The sequence below is a fragment of the Ursus arctos genome, unplaced genomic scaffold (genome assembly GCF_023065955.2).
Source record: "Ursus arctos isolate Adak ecotype North America unplaced genomic scaffold, UrsArc2.0 scaffold_2, whole genome shotgun sequence".
Lineage (NCBI taxonomy): Eukaryota > Metazoa > Chordata > Mammalia > Carnivora > Ursidae > Ursus > Ursus arctos.
Window position 1 is genome coordinate 68,681,645 of NW_026622874.1, and position 17,655 is coordinate 68,699,299.

General features: G+C 46.4%; 1 protein-coding gene across 7 annotated transcripts in view; it reads right to left on the reverse strand.

Moving 5' to 3' along the window:
* Positions 1 to 17,655, reverse strand: part of CREBBP (CREB binding protein) — a 121,921-nt gene that overhangs the window by 37,765 nt on the left and 66,501 nt on the right. For all 7 annotated transcript variants that reach the window (XM_026520444.4, XM_044391531.3, XM_048224881.2 and 4 more), the window contains 8 exons: positions 14,437 to 14,677; positions 12,985 to 13,098; positions 5,293 to 5,535; positions 3,734 to 3,836; positions 3,299 to 3,445; positions 2,107 to 2,224; positions 1,068 to 1,239; positions 717 to 761 (listed from right to left, as the gene is read on the reverse strand). In XM_026520444.4, the coding sequence (XP_026376229.1) occupies positions 717 to 761; positions 1,068 to 1,239; positions 2,107 to 2,224; positions 3,299 to 3,445; positions 3,734 to 3,836; positions 5,293 to 5,535; positions 12,985 to 13,098; positions 14,437 to 14,677 (1,183 nt within the window). The remainder of the gene's footprint in view (positions 1 to 716; positions 762 to 1,067; positions 1,240 to 2,106; positions 2,225 to 3,298; positions 3,446 to 3,733; positions 3,837 to 5,292; positions 5,536 to 12,984; positions 13,099 to 14,436; positions 14,678 to 17,655) is intronic.

Sequence of the window (17,655 nt, forward strand, 5' to 3'; positions counted from 1 at the left end):
CTTTGGAAAGTGATCTCTACACCGAATGTGAGGCTCAAACTCACGACCCCAAGACTACCACAACTTTTAAAAAGACCTCTTCCCCCTGCTTAGACTACTCTGCACACAGCAGCAAGGCCTACCTTTGGAATCTCCTGGATAATGTCACCACCTTACTTCACAACCTGGAAACATGTCCTGTTGTTCAAGTATCGATGTGACAAGAGCTGTAAAAGCCTTGAAATGCTCCTCCCCCAAACTCCCGAACTCTAATGACCGTCTCAACCACAAATACCATAGAATCTCAACGTGAGAAAGAACCTTTGAAAGCGGTTCAGGCCAGCTGCCAGCACCCCCGGCCTGAGGAGGAGCTCAAACCCTCTTCGGGCTGGCTCAACGCTCTCCTCTGCAGCCTTTGCACAGTTTCCGTCCCCACCAACGAGGCTTTTCGAGGAGACTCTTTCTAAGAGTAATAGCCCCTCCTGTCCATTAAAAAAAAAAAAAAAAAAGGCTAAACCCTACTTCTGATCTCCTGGGAGAGCTTTCCTATGGTCTCCTAACTTCCAAATATCACAGATAATCACACTGCCTGTGGACCTGAATTCCGATCATCATCAGAAGGAATGGAAGGACTAACAAGGAGCTACAAAGAAATACAGAGGGAAGAGGAACGACGAAATAACTTTGTGGCTATTGAATGTTAAACCAAAACATGATTCACAACAACAGGTCAATACCTTGGGACACCTGCACGCGGTTCACTGGCAGGGGCATGGGTCCGTCTGCAACGGCAGAAAAAACCTGCTTATTTAAAATAATCCTTCATTTGGGAATAAGGAATTTTACCTTCCGAACTTCAAACTTAAAGGGAAAACCAGTGCGTAGGTGTGAAGGCACTGTGCATGCTGATGCCCGCACACCCTCACGAGGCCTCTCCAAACACAGGCCGATGCGGAAGGCCGCAGCATAGCCTCCAAAGTGCGGGCTCCCCGAGAACATAGTTCTCTAGGCTTGGAAATACACCCCAAACCCAGAAGTGGAAACAAGCCAACGGCCTGAGGGCTGGCAGAAGGAAGTGAAGTCCTTACTTGGAGGCCTCACAGGCTGTGCCTGTGGAATCCCTGGGGGCTGTGCCCCGGGAGCCGGCAGGGCGGGCTGGTTACCCAAGATGCCTTGTTTGTGCAAACGCGACCTCCGTTTTTCTTCTAGTTCTTTTTGTATCTTGTAGATTTTTTCTGCCAGTAAATGATAGTATTCATCCTAAAGAGCAAAAACATTCAATATTAAGCAGCCAAAACTATAAAACAAAACAAAAAATCCCCAAACAAAAAACTAAACATCTACTTTGTATGTTTTAACAAACAAACTTTTTTTTTAAAAGATTTTATTTATTTATTTGACAGAGAGAGCACAAGCAGGGGTAGCAGCAGAGGGAGAAGGAGAAGCAGGCTCCCCGCTGAGCAGGAAGCCTGATGCAGGGCTCGATCCCAGGACCCCGGGATCATAACCTGAGCCAAAGGCAGCTGCTCAACCGACTCAGCCACCCAGGCGTCCCTCAAACTAACGAACTTTTACATTAAGTACGCAGGCAAAGGTAAGTATTCAGCACTTCTGTTCTGTTGTTTTTTTGTTTTAAGTAAGTTCTAGGCCCAAGAGGGGGCTAGAACTCATGACCCCAAGATCAAGAGTCACATGCTCTACTAGCTGAACCAGCCCGGTGCCCCAGTATCCAGCACTTCTAATGGATAAACCAAAGGCCCAACCTCTTGTTGAATGCCTGGTGACATTATAGGACAAGGGGCGCTAAATGCACATATTTCATTCCACAGTCGAGTCACTTCCTGGATATTCGACACCGGCAGTAACACAGTACAAGCACTAGAAACAGCGCCCACTGTAAAGTACATCCACGGATAAAATACAATTTTACATGCCTCGGTCACCACTGCAGTGGACATCTGCAGTCAACCAAGAGAGCTGTGCAGGGTTCTGCTGTCTTATCTGGGACGTCTCTCTGGTCAGTGTCCTCGAGGTGATGAATTTACCTAACAGATTTCCCCATTTCCAGACAGATGCCATTCTTTCCACTGTGGGTGCCGTACGGCTGGAGCACATATGACAACCTACCCTGCTGTTGGCAGACTCGTACATGTCCCCCTCCACTTTCTTGGCGTAGGCCACCAGGTTCTCCATGCGGCGGTCCTTCAGGGCTGCCGGGTCAGGGGTTGGAAAGATGGCTTGGACGCTGCAAGGACAACATGCTCTGTCAACAGACTTTCGAGACACCATCAGTATCTTGGTATTTTATATATGACGACATGGAGAGAGAGAAATGAGACCATCTACTTATGGGGGCGCAACATACTGCTGAGAGAAATGCCAACTCTCTCTCACTCAGTACGTGAACACACAAATGAAGTCACTTTCTGGAGACAACAATGACCTGTCAATTTATCTATATGTCAAACACACCAATATTTTGCTATGTACAGTAAGTCCTAGGTCATTTCAAGAATAATATGATTTCAAACTCTTATTTTTTTAAGATGTGTTTATTTGAGAGACAGAGAGAGAGAGTGCGAACAGGGGAAGGGGCAGAGGGAAAGAGTCTCAAGCAGACCCCCCATTGAGCATGGATCTCGATGCTGGGCTTGATCCCTCGACCCTGAGATCATGAGCTGGATGCCTAACTGACTGAGCCACCCAGTGGCCCCTGAACTCCTAATTTTTAAACTATTTATCAAAAATAGTTTTCACTAAAAAGATGAAGGAAAAAAACACTCCAAGGGAATTAAGCTGATCAATTTCCCTTTCGATTTAACTTAAGTAGGTGGAGAAAGTTAACTGTTGACTTCCTTTCTGTTAACATACTGTGTGTGGCACTATCCTGCCCTCTGTATTCACCAGGCCCAAATTCCCCCCGTTCTCAGGAGCTTCCACAATTATAATCTTGAGCTACAAAACAAGGCAAAGCTTCTGAGCTAACTCCAGCTCCGTGCTGCATGTCAGAGCTCAGAGGACAGAAGGTCTGGCCACACTAGGAATCTTGACCTCTATGACATGGGCAACAGTTCATGTCCCCCTGCAGGGCAGAGCCATGGATGCTCTGACACCGCACCCCCCCCCCCCCCCGGATTCTCTGGCCTGCCAGCAGTGGCTGTGGCTCCCTGAACAAGCGTGTGACCCTCTTCAACTGCTAGGGCACCGTCACCTGAGACCCAAGGGACCACTTAGGAATTAAATCAGACAACAGTGAAACTGCAAACTGTCACACTGCTTATATCCATCATATGTGAATAAAGGTGAGGCGGGCACGTACAGTTTATGCACTAGATGGCTCCGCAGGTCCTGAGTAACATGTTCGTGCCAGCCTTTCCGAACACCGGTGCTGGAAGGTGGGGCCGCTGTAGGTATGGTGCTGAGGGTCCCAATGTTTGCAGGGCTTGAGCCATCGTTCATCAGTGGACTAGGGGAAGAGCAAGAACATTTACCACACCTACCGACGTGATGCAAATACGCTTCATTTTTCAACCGCACTTGCCTTTTAAAAACTCAGGACAGCCTGAGTGATGTATGTACAACAAAACTGAAGCCGTGTTTATTATCTGCTCTACAGTTATAATAAAAAAGCACCCCCCTCCATACTATCTTCGATATCACACATGTAAGAAACTATCACTGTTTCGTGATTCCCAACCCCCTTTCATGTGTGACCACACACTCAGACAGGAGCCGACTGAAACACGGGTCTTACTTTGTGGCCCCAAGGGAAGTTGGAAGAGCTGATTCTGAAATCAAGTTTGGTGGCTGCTGATCTGTTGTTATTCCTCCTGCTGGAATGTTCATTGGGTTATTTCCTTTAAAGACAGAAAGAAATCAACCAACTCCTAAATTATAATATACACTTCAAAGTTGTGATAACATAAACAAGTCACCGCCTAAGTAAGGGATTCTTACGAGTTATAATAATAGCCAGTACGGTAGGAACTCCGCAAGCTGTATTTTCAATAATGGTAACGATCAACTCGTACAAATTCAGCTGCAGACTCCTTCTCACTGCGTTTTGTAACCACAATGAGGCATTTCTCTGGAGTCCAGCTGGTACTGTAAGTGTACTCTGTGGCCGTGCAGAACGTGACACATGATCCCACTTCCGAGCTTCAGACTTTTATTCTTGCTTCATTAATATCGTGCCCTGAACAACTAAACTGACCTGTCACAGATTTGTGTCAACTTTTCTTTTCATATCAGAAAATAAAATCATAGAAATTACATGCCAGTGATAACATCTGTGTATTCATTTTATTATTTTTATTTTAAATTTAAAAAAAATTTTTTAATTAACATAAAATATATTATTTGTTTCAGGGGTATTCATTTTAAAGTAAGAAAAAGTTGGGACTGAGGGAGGTTAACAGTTTTGTCCCAAATTATAACCTCAAATAGGACGAAGAGTCACCTTACAACTCAGGTCTGAGGGCTCCAACCCAGTCACAAGGCCACTAGAGGTTAGATATACATTAGGGCAGTTTTGTCCAAAAAGCAAGAAATGAGATGTTTTTAATCGGCCAATCTTAAGAGAGTCATTTTTAAGGTTAAAATACATACTTTATTAGGAAAACAACCAAACCAGCACAACTACCTTGGCTTCACCTGATGGATGTAACTGCTTGGCTCACTTAAAGAGCATTCTGCCAATTTAAAGAAAAACGTTAAAAACACAATATGTAGAGATGGCAGAAACTGGAGCTGTTTGAGCGAATGAGCAAACCCTGGCTAATGACGAGCTGAGATGACAGCAGGAAGCCCTGCCCCAGGGACAAGGCTGAGGCAGGAGGTATCTGTGGAGACTCCTGCCAGGCCGCTCTTGTCCAGGCTGCTCACCTCCAGATGTGGGTTAGCCAGGGACCAAAACACGCCAGGAACTGGTGGGCCACCTACGAGTTCTCCACCAGATCAGTGGTCTATAAGTGGGACAGTCGTAATTCTAACTTGTGAGATTCTGAGCCATAAGGGGCAAGAAATGCCCCTTATGAAAAATGTCCAGACAGGAGCAGCACAAGGATCTCATGTTGGTTCCTTTGCAAATGCTTCTCTTTTCTCAAACCTGTGACATCTTCCTTGCACAGACACTGTAGCCTTTTCCTAGAAGTTCTTGATTTCAAGCACTTAAAAGATACCATCATCATTTATACGTATATTAATTTGAATTTAAAGCAAAACAGTAACGGTAGACAGCCTTGGGTTCCAGAAGGACTTGTCATTCCTGCTGCTGCACTGGACAAACAAGTTCCCGAGCGCTCCGGCACCTACCCAGGGGGTTGAGGGTCCTCATCTGCTGGTGAGTTGGAGGCTGTGCTGGTTGCTGGCCGGGGACCTGAGGCTGCAGCTGTGTCTGGGGCTGGTTCAGGTAGGGGAGTCCGAGGGCAGCGTACGCGCGCTGCATGGAGCTGGGGTCTATGGGATTTGGGTTACTTAAAGACGCAGCATTCTGCTGGCCTGTGCCAACAGAACCAATCGTGTTCTGAATCCCACTAGCTGGAGACCCCAGGATGGCTATAACAACAAACAGACAGACAAAGGAAAAAGGTTAAGTAAAAGGGAAAGCCCACAAATGACTGACAAGCTACTAAGAAGCAAGTACAATTTCACCAACAGACTGACTACGTATGTCATGAGGCAAGAGAACAAGACCACTGGGAACGGAGTTGTGCAGAGCAAAGGGGCCCGGGCTAGTCAGCCGTTCTGCACAGCAGTGCTTGAGGAGCAAACACCTGAAGGAAAGTCAAGCTCTGATCTTACAGAGCAACAGATCACAAAATCAGAGGTCACTTAGTGAAAATTATGGATGAGCTCTAGAGACTCAGAAGTCCGTTTCAGGGGAGTGGCAAACACGTGATAACAGAAAGTGTTCTGACTTGGCGGGGGCGTTAATCTGCCATCACTGACATGAACTAAGGGGACCCCCTCCGGCTGCCACCTTCCCTGGGGTCCTTCACTGCTCACCTGCACAGGTACAGAAGATTAAAGAAAGGGAAGAGGTGATATCCAGTTGGTCAGTTTTGTTACTTATTAATAAATCTAGGACATAATCTAACGCCAAAATTTTAATTCCTTGCAACTTATCTGTACAATGGCATTAACACCAAACCTTTCTTTCCTACGGTTTCCTATGCAGGAAGGCGCCATGCTAAGCCATCTGGCTCTCTGAAGCTGCTCAAGAAATTCTGTACCTGACTGACTGGTCTAGCTAAGATTCATGGATGGAAGGAGGCGTGCTGATTCTGCAAGGATTTCTATTTATCCAGGCTTCATCTCAGTACCACTGAGTTTCAGGAACTGGCATAGCCTCATGCACCGTCCTTAGCGTCCACTACCTGGCCTGCTGATGGCTTGCAGGGCACTCCCTCCCGGGACTCCACCATCTACTGGGGTCAATCCCAAAGAAAAAAGGAAAATCTGTAGCAACACAGAGAACCCCATTCCTAAGGACTTCAAAGTTCACAGATCTGACCCCAAATTTGCATCTCCTTGGTCACTTCAAGTTCAACTTATCCCTCTGTCCAACCATTCAAATGTCCTTGTTTGGTGAGCACTTACCATAAGGCAGAAGTTGTATGTCCTACTATTTATTCTAATGCTTAAGATTTCCCTTCTTTCCAACTTCCCCAAACTTTAGAGTCATGTTATAAATAGCAGCTTATAAAACTGATACTATAACATAGCATCTTTGACACATTAAGCACTATCACAAAGCTTTCCTTTCATATTCAGACAATTACATGTAATCATAATATTCTCACATTCAACCATGCAACTACAACATAAACAATTCACATACTTATCAGAGCATTTTAATTAAAGCTAAATGTGTAAAAAAAAAAATCTTGGTAATTACACATTCCATACTATTAACTTTTCTAATAAGGATATTCAGATCTCAAACTCATTAACGCTCATTAGACACAATTATACACACCAAGCACCTCATTATTATAAATGAAAAGCAATTCCCAAGGTACACTTCATGACAAGTGTGTAGCTTAAGTCATGTATGATTTCTTTAAAAGAATTTTCTCTAATAGTTAATACTCCCCCCTCCAAACTTTCAACATGTGTCCACCATGTTCCTAAAACTGACAGGCCAGATTTTCTAAAAGAACTCTGATGTTAGGGGCGCCTGGGTGGTTTAGTCGGTTGAGCATCAGACTCTTGATCTCCTCAGCTCAGGTCTTGACCTCAGGGTTTTGAGTTCAAGCCCTGCGTTGCGCTCCACACTGGGCATGGAGCCTACTTAAAAAACAAAACACAACACAACACTCTGATGTTAAAAAGGAAGTAATCATGGTAAGATGGTTTATTTTCCTATCTACTGGTCTAAGAAACAACAGACCCAGACTATATTTGCTACATACACATGAATTGTGGAGAAGAATTTAAAGAAAGAGGGTGTCTAGGTGGCCTTCTGTTCAGGGTGAAGAAATAACTTTTCCTACTATATTCCACTTTGATCCACCCAGCCCCCAATGCCATCCTTTCCATCAAAATGCCCCACCTTAGGGCGAATGCCACTCCCAAGCCAAAGGCCATATATGGGGAAGCCAGAGCCTCCCATGGAAGATGCTGACATGGTCACTGTATTTGTACTTGTGTTAAAAACATTTATTTCCTACAAGCATTTATTTCCTAAAAGCATTATTTCCTTAAAAAATAAACATTTTTGTGGTTTTTTATTAAAAAACACACATTACCGATCAGAAGACAAGTAAGCATTTGGTACTTGATAATCCTAACAATTCAGAGGCACGGAAAACAAAGCACAAGAAAGTAAAAAAGGGCTCTGACATTTAAGCACGGTCCAATTTGAGTCCAAATGACAAATGCTACTTTTGGGTGACACAAGTACCTCAGGGAAAGGGAATGCAGACGTTTACTATAGGGGTGAAGACTGGTTGAAAGAGGAGTCATCAGGTAAAAGGGAATTCTGTTTAAACTCTGTTCTGTGTGCCCGAAACACTACCATCTCTCCTAGAAGTCTTCCCAATCTCTCGGGTGTCAGTAAGGCTTCCTGCAATTCCCACAATGCCTACTGGGCCCCTGCTTCTCTCTGGGCTTTTCTACCTCACACACTCACTCACTCAGTCCACAGGTGGACTATGTGGGGCACTTGCCGAGGCTCCAGGACCAGAGCACAAAGTCTGCACTCAGGGAGCACAGGGGGTGCCGGGAGAGAGAACGCATTCACCTAATAATCCCCTAAGTCACGGCAGCTCCGGCTCCTGGAGGGAGAAAACCGTGCTCACGTCGTCATCCCTGTACAATCCCTGAAGGCAGGACCAGCATGTGGCTCAAGCGTATAGGCCACGCACGGTGCCAAGCACACAGCCCTGGGAAGGCCCTGCCGAGTTCAGGGCGCTGTGGCAGAGCACGCGGCCTTCCCAGGGCCCTCCCGGCACGCAGCACCGCAGGCCTCGGGGCTGAGCGAAATTGAGGAGCGCTGGAGCAGCAGCGCTCATTTATCGGGCATCACTGAGAAGGAGGCCTTCCGCATTCATGAATTTTACACATTATCGACATCTACCTCTTTAAATGTCAAAGCCTCTTGCTCTTTTTCCCATTTTTACATCTTCTTTCCTTTCTTAGAGCTTCATGCTCTATTTCATACAGTCTGTCCCCTCACACAGTGTCTCAATACAGCAATCCCTCTGCGTTAGTGGCATTCCCACCTGCAGCACATCTTCGAGATACCCCCAACATCTCCACTGCCTCACCACTCCCCTGCTGCAGCTAAGTTGGGAGCCCGTGACCCAGGAAATAAAAGGCCAAGTTTTCCAGTGGGCTCTTTTCAGGACCCACCTGCCACTTTCCACATAGGTCCAGGGCAGTCTTCCCTCCGAGAGAGCTGAGACTGCTCCACTAACAGGTCCTGCGTCCAGAGCACACTGCAAACACTCAAGTCCCCAGCTGTTCTCAGTAAAACTGGACTCGATGTGAAAATCCAATGAAAATGGACAAACTAAATTTCAAACCTTCGTCAGTGCAGTGGGAGATTTACCACGAAGCAGCCAAAGCAGCTAATAACTAGTCACCGCTTAGATTTCTACTGAAAAAGTCATGCTGGAATTAACTCAGACCTGCAGACATCTCTGCAGAGTGGCTTCCACGCCACTGTGCCTCCCAGATGCTGCGTGCACCAGGACGGCCTTCCTTTCTAGCATCTTCCTCCTCCTCCTCTTTTTTTTTTTTTTTAACAAACAATGACTACACCCCATGTGGGGCTCTAACTCATAAACCCGATTTCAAGAGTAACATGTTCTACTGATGGAGACAGTCTGGTGCCCCTCCAGCATCTTCCTGTGCACGGCGCAGGGCAGGACAAGCAAGAACACCTAAGGCCCAGAGCCGGACCTCCAGCACAGCCACCATCGAGCAGGAACACAAGGCATGCAACAGGTTTTCTTCCGAAGCCAAACAACTGAGGAGGGGCAACACTGTGGGACCCAGAAGAGCAAGGCAAAAGCTACTTTGAAATACATCACCACTGACTGTTGGGTACTTAAATTAGGGGCAGACAAGCCTATAGCTCTACCGTTACAGCCATTTGAGTTCCACCGCAACCTCTGCTCCCCATCCCAAGCACAGGCCGTTACGAGAGGCATGCAAGAGTCTCTGAAGGGCTCTCGGGTGGAGCAAGGGCCTGTCCAACAAACACTCGCTGGGCCCCAGAGCAGGCTGCTCCATGAATCGAAGATTTAAGCAAGGAGATCTGCACTCACGTCATGAAGGAAGGTGCTTCACAATCACAGGCGCTTAAAATCGCAACAGACAGCCAGACTAGGTAGTGAGGGTCAAGCCCGTGGAGGTATGCAAACGCTGGACCAGAGGACTGCTGACTTAGACACCCCCCATTGTCATGCTGCGGAGCTTGGCCCGCATTAAGGCGGCTGCGGGCAGTGACTGGGTTTGGCCTGGCGAGGAGGGTGATCCTGCCACACTGATTTTGACAATCCTTATGGGATTCTGAGTCGGGAAACCCATGATTTCCCCAGAGTGACTCAATACTTGTCGAGGGCTCTGGGACAAACACCTAGCCCTTCAAGGCTTCCGGGGCTGCACATCTCAGCTGTTACTGTGCATAGTGTCACCCAGGAACTTGCTGAAATGCAGATTCTAACAGAGGACGTCTGGGATAGGGCTTGAGCTTCTGCGTCTCTGCCTGTGCAGCCTCATCTGACGACTCTACTTTGAATAGCAAGAAGCCCCCTGATGAGGCAACAGGAATTCACATAGGGAATTCGGTCTTGTGTTCACACAGCCCTGTGCACTGGAATTTTTGCCAGTCAGATGGCAGAAGTGACATTAGGTGTATACGTTGAAAAGTTCTAATTATTCAATAAAATCTGATTATTTCTGTAAGGGAAGGATAGCCCAATATCAGTGATAACACAATCTCAAGAAGACAACTCAAAAATCAAACAAAATCTCAACATAGGCCACAAAGGTAACCAATGGTATAGCTTAGTTTCACGGATGATGCCGGTAGGTTCTCTCAGCAGAGACATCCACGGAAGAAGTGAGGCAGTGGAGTGTGTGCACATCTGTAGGAAACCTGCCGGCAAAGCACAGCCTTGGCAAGCACGGTGAGTCTCCCGGCAGCCCCCAGGGGCCCCAAACCTCTTGCCACAAACACTCCCTCTCTCCCCAAATCCCCTCACTTGCACGGGAATCTCTGAGTCCATGCCGGTTGTGCAGACACTGCGCTGTCTGGAGTGTCCTGCCATCGTTACTGTATTGGAATCGGGCTCCATCAAGCCCTGCCCTCCAGCACGTGAGGGTCCTCCCCTCCTTCCTGTGGCACAACTGTCACATCGCTGCAATGTCTATACTCTGACTCTGGCCGCTGACTTGAAGCTGTCAGAGGGCTGGACCCACACTTCCTCCCCGCTGCCTAACCCCATGGGCACACACCGCCAGCACAATCAGCTTCAGGGGAGGAGGAAGAGCACACACTTACAGAAGCACACTGCTGGAAGTTTCTCACCCACCAGATCAACCTTCTGCCCTCAGAAAACCACAGTGCTAGAGAGAGCTAGAAGAGTACACTCAGGGCCGAAACCTAATTTGAGAAGTATTTAACCATTTCTTACATAAGTGCTTTCATTTCTTTTACAAAAAAGTTACCAGAACCTCGCATAAAGTTAATCTAAATATTCCCGGTGACTTTACGTTATGAAATCACCCTGGCGACACCTCACAGTCTGACTAGTGGAAACGCTGTGGTTTACCACTTCAGAGCGCACACTGATCAACTGTCACAACATTCCGGCAGTCGTAAGGGTGTTGGAAAAGAAAAAACCCACATATTATTTCTTTTCTTTTTTAAAACAAAAACCGCATAAGTGTTTCTTAAAAAGAGAAATCATAAAAGTTTAACATTGTCATGGCAACACATACTGAAAACAAAAGGTCCCAGAAAAGCCACACCCCCAAATGAGAAGTTCAGAATGAAATCCTAACTTATTATTCATGGAATGAATATTTTGGCACTTAAAAAGCTTGTTACTGAAACGTGTCCTGAAACACAAGAAAATTTAACCACCACAATATACTAGTTAAAAAAACAGTTTTACACTAACTGTGAGGAAAAACAGGCTTATACCAACAGAACTGCTGTCCCAAATACGTGGTGGTTCTGAAAGCCCTAGATCCCTAGAACTTCACTTCATGTAAGAGAGGTCCTGGAAAACCATGTATTAATTCCAGTTGTGGTCAAAGAAAAATTTAGCTGATTTAGGAAAGTGCCTTTTTAAAGGAAACTTAGCGTGAGTCCTTCTGCAGGGAGGGAAGACGATGGGCCCATAAGTGGCCGGCCACTCGGGAGGGACGCCCCCGGCGTCACTGGTGCAGCAGCCACGGCACTCTTAGGAACAGCGTGCCTTCCACCGTGCCCCGTGCCCCAAGGAGACGAACAGAGAGACAGCTGCACAGGCTCTCCAGGCAGCAGTGGGGTCTCGAGGCAGATGATCAAGAAGGATGAGAGCGATGAACACGCAACTACAAACAAGATGGCACAGACGAGATGGAGGATGAGCAAGACTGTGTGGTGCTGGAGGCCGCGGGGAGCAGCTCCAGCCAGAGGGGTGGCATTGCACCAGAAGGCACGTCCTATGTGTCCAAACGAGGGACACACCTAAAGACCACAGTTTTACCTCTGAAGTGACAGGAAAGGACTTAAAACTGGAAGAGATGCTCATCCTTTCCCTGCTCTGATGCCTAGAGAGGGCAGGGATCCCCCAGGCAGCCACACTCCAGCCTCCTGAGCCGGGGCCTCGGCTCCGCTGACCAGCTAAGGGCTACACAGATGGCTCGAAAGACAACAAAATGATGGGAATGGTCAGGATGCAGCCAGTCCTGGGGCAGAGACTCTCAATCTGTGCTGAATAAATAGTTAGTTACACAAACAGGTCTGGGAACTGCCTCTGCACGGAGGAGGGCAAACCTCCCAAGTGTCTACATGTGGCACTTTGTACTGCCCCTGCCTGCCTGACTCTTCCATAACACAGCCCTCTCCAAACTTACTTTAGGATAAGGCGTTTCAATTCCAAAGTAAGTGTCCCCTCTATTTCCCCACCCCCTTGGAAGTCACTGCCATTATAGTGATGCGACATTCAAACCTCAAGATACTGAGGAAGCCTCGTCACGTCTGCTCTGTGGTCACAGCAACCCTCCTCTGCACTGCTCCGCTGCTGCCAATTCTGGTGTGTGTGTGTGCAGGGGTGGGGACGAGATCCCGGAGAGGCCCTGGGCCCTGTGCACACTGAGAATCCGTCTCTGGCTAAGCTCAGCTTCCCCCTGGTGTCGCAGTGCAGCTCCGCCTCCGTGTCTCTGCTCGCCTCTAGACCTTGTGCTCGTGATCTCTGCCCTGCTTCCTACCTTCTCTCCCACACTCTCTTTCCAAGTAGCTGTTCTCACCTCCGAGCTTCTCTACCCCCAATGCTCACTTACTTTGTTGGTTTCGCTTGTCACTGGCATTTTTCAAAGGGAGGCAAACAGGACAGTCATGTCGTGTGCAGTTCTTCCAATGAGAGATGATTTGTCGTGAAGATGCACAATGGGCAACTATGACCAGAAAAACAACGAGATGTTATTTTTCTATCCAGATCGTCACACTTTCAATTATACCTAAATTATAATGCCAGATTCCATAAGAAAATGGTAACAAGTGTAACCATAACACAGTACAGGCAGTCCTCAACTTACAAACAGGATGTTTTCCAAAACGTTTGTAAGTCGACTGTTGAGAATTCTAAACACAAATTTCCCACAGAAGCAATGTCATGGATGATGGTGATTAAGGTTCGGCCCACAAAACAAAAACAAAACAAAAACTATCTGACTTGCAATACTGAACAAGTGGAATGAAAGTTAGGACAAATAATAATTATGTCATGTCACTAGTGAAAATATAAATTCTACATTATGTTGAAGGATGAAACCATCTTAACACTATAGTTCAAGAAATACATACAGAGAAGCAAATGAGAGGTCTGGGGAGATTTTAAACGGGACGCCGGGCACTTTTCTAAGTACGTGAGAGGGTGACTCAACCTAGCGGTTACTCTGAGCCTTCATTGTCACTCCATACTGAGGCACTGTGATTTCTTTCTAAAGGTCTAGCATGACTCTCTTCTGCTTCTCCATCAGGATCACGGTTATGCTGGGGTAAAGGTCACAAAGGGAGAGAGACGGAGGTCAGGGAGAGATTCCCCCCAAGGTCTAGGAGCACAAGTAAGAAGAGAAAGAAGGAGGATAAAGATGAAAGAAAGTATAGTTGTTAGTAAGAAACACTTTCTTCTGCAGACTTGAGGTGTCCGCCAGAGAAGAGGGGGAAGGGAGCACATGATGCGCCTGATTCACCCCCTTCTCAAGAAGGAAGGAAGGTGGTGGCAGGGATGGTACGGTGCACACGGCTTCCCGTGTCACGGACTGTGGCCGATGACAAGGTCGCTGGTATCCTGACCAGCCTCAAGATGAAAGGGTGGAGGAGCAAGGCGGGAGCCCCGGCAGTCAGAACACGTGAGACAGCTGCAAGACAGATGCTCTAGGTTTGGGGAGGGGTGTGCGCACACGCGCCTGTGCCATTCTGCCCAAAGGAAAACCGTGCTCTAGACATTTATGATAAAGACAGTGCTCAAGAAGTGACAAATGTCTTCCGTGACAGAGGAAGGAGGAAGAGAACAAAGGCAGGGCACAGCCTCATCCAGCAGAAGCTCAGAGAATATCAGGAAACCAAACCACCTTTTTCCTGAGCAGGTTAAGCATGCCAGTGGCCTGTGCCTGGTTGCTGTGTCAACATCGAGGTTGCAGGAACCTTACTAACAAGAGAACTCCCGAGGAATACCGAAGACACATTTCATCCTAAGCTACGCCACCAGGATTTCAGAAAACGGCACTTACCTTGACAGGCTTTCCCAGCCTGACAGTGTGTCATGTGATTCAAAACATTTTTCATGGTTCGACAATGTGGGAGAGAGCAGGCCCGAACCTCTCCATTCGCTTGTTCTCGTCTCTGACACTTATGAGCGTGAAGCAGGAGGACCAGCTGCTGCTGTATCAGTTTGCGCTTCTCCGGATCTGCAGTGGGGCCCGCGGCTATCGCCTGTGTGGGGACAATTCCCACCGAAGTCTGCATCTGAGACTAAAATAAAACAAATTAATAAAAATATTTTAATACTCTTTCAGAGGTCTAATTCACATTCATTATTTTTCAAGCTACCGTGAAAGCTGACGGGTAATACTGGCCACAGAGAGAAGGCAGCTGGTATGGTTCTCTTTAATTCATCAGCAATTTTAAGAAAGATGCAGAAACACAGAAACAATCCAACTCAGAAGGCTGATTAAAATTCACTTATGTGTGAGGATCTCGGAGAAGAAAATGACGCTTATTATTCCTCAACTGTCGTGACCAAACCCCACTTACTCTACAACATAGCCAAGTGCAGGAGGCGCTGAGAGCTGTCTTAGCTTGAACCACAGAAACTCCTGTTTCCGCGAGGCCCACATGGCCACATGCTGGCAACTTCATATGGTGCAACCTGATTAAGACGACTACCGAGGCCTGACCGATCACAACCCACTGCAAATACCCAGTGCATCTGAAACTGGGGCCACACACACAGCGGAGTCCACCGTCTCACGACCAGGACAGTGCTTGCTTCACTCCCGACCTCTCCTCAAAGAATAAAGTGACACACATCCGTAAGACGATGCTTCCATACAGCCGTTAATGCGCAGGAAATGCTCTGCCTTCTATTAAAATTTCAACTCAGATCTCTGACAATTTTTTCAAAAAGTATTCCATGATCTGCTAAGGTACAGAGATAGAATTTAACTGCTCTCATCCTTTCAAACTAACGAGCAAGGCCGACCACACCTCCTGACAGCAAAGAGAATGGGAAAGGTGACCTGTGGAGTCTTCTTATTCTTTACAGACTGCCAACGTCCTTCAAAAACTTACCAAAGAAACTTACGAAGTGAGAGGAATGTGACATTCCTAATGTGCAACAACAGAATCCACAGCGCAGGGGTTCCTAACCCTGTCTCATGCTCTGACCCCACAGCTCCCAGCTCCACCTCACAGCACTGACTGCCTCCCCCAAAGTACACCACCTCTCTGACTTTTCATATGAAGCATCAAAACTACCTACCTGCAATTAGGAGAAAAAAAACCTATACAAATATTTATTAACGAATCAAAGCTCCTTTTTAAAAAGTTACAGAGTTTTGTTGTGGTTTTATCTTTATGAGAACTCAGAAAATAAGTACGTAGAAAAGCTGCAAGGCCTCCTCAGGAGCACGACTCCGGGAAGCCTAACCAGGGTGCAAGGCAAAAGAAAATTCCAAGCTGCGGGGCAGAGCACGCTGAGAAGCACTAACTCCCAGGAGAAGAGAACCCCTCCCTCCTTACATTGATGTTTCCCCATGTAAAAGTAGGGTAAGCATGCTGCAGAAAATCTGAAAAGCAACAGAGCTATGAATGAAATAACACCTGAAATCCCAACATCCAGAAGTCCACTCTTAAAGGGCTGACAGGTTTTCCTTCTTGCAGTCTTTTCTTCTACATACATGCATACGTATGAACCACAATCAACAGTCTTCTATCACATACTCACTCAGACACATACGACTTGGTGTTTACTCTAGGCTCTGTCCCGTATCATTAAGTTGTTTCATACAATATGACAGCATGATTTGTAATGAGCACATGGCTATACATTCATTTATCCAATCTCCCATTGCTCAACATGAACTACACTCCCCGCCCCCTTCTCTTGCAACTTAAAATACAGCTTTTACAAGCAGCCTTTGACTATGCCCCCAGCAGCATTCACTACCAATATTCAAAGTCCCCTCCTTGATTGGGGTATTCCCACAGACAGAAAGTCCAATCAGAAATCCACAGGAATGGAGAAATGGAAGAGGACCCTTGTTCAGGCTTCTCTCTGTTGCATTTACAAAAATATTAAATGTACAGAAACGTAGACAGGAAAGGATACCATTACCACACCTAACAAAGTGAACAATTCCTTAATATTCATTAATACTTATTAATGCAAATTTCTCTAGTTGTCCAAAAAGTGTCTTTTAGAGTTGGTCTGCAGAAACAGGACCCAATTAAGGCCCACGCCCCACATTTGGTGGTTGTTTTTAAGGTTCATGTATTACTTCCCTCCCCCTTTATTTTTTCATGATGCTGATTTGTTGAAGAGACCAGGCCAGCTGTCCTATTTCTTAAAATACAGAAATGCAACATACAAAAATATAAATCATGAAAAAGTCAGCTGAAACGCCTAAACTCACAATTAAATTATAAACTTACTGCTTTTAGGTTACTAAAGATTAACACACTGATTCTCATTTGGGATGTTCTTAATAGCACTTTTTCAACTATACTGACTGTAATTTGAAAGCTCAACATGTCAAAAGAGCACAGTTTTGGAAAGTCCAAGGCACACGTTTAACAGTAGATGCTTTAATGAGCTCCACACATGGTAAACATGTGTCTCGGGCAAAAGAGGACAGAAGACGCGCCTTGGGTACTTGTGTTTGGCCCGCCCGATGACTCTATAGGCCTGTACGGGGCCAGTCCACTTGGCAAGGTGCTGACAAAGGCAGGGCAGAGTCAAGTGCCTCTGCTCTCAGACTGGGAGCTGGTGAGACAAAGGGGCTGCATGAACTGCAAGTGTCCCGAAATCCATCAGAAACACCCTTCACATGCTACCAACTCCTCTGTTAGGGGCTCACCGCCCAGGCGGGCCTGAGAACGGATGAAAATGTTCAGACAAGAACCTCCCTTTAAACAAAACAAAACAAAAACCCTGCCATGTTGTAAATCTGCCCAAAAGAAACGTATACATTTTATTCAATAGCCAAGAAAATTCTAAAAACTGGTAAGAAGAACAGGGAAACCTATTCTGCCAGATGCTAAAACTATAAAGCGATAGACTTCTTCATTTGTAAGTCTGGAAAAAGACACATGTATACACGAAATTAGTGTATCATAAGGTGGTTCTCAAACTGGAGAGTGGCAGCAGCAATATGCGATCCTTAAATCACCGTAAATATAAATTCCAGGTGAATTGAAGTGAATAAACACAGGTTAAAGTTGATAAAAGT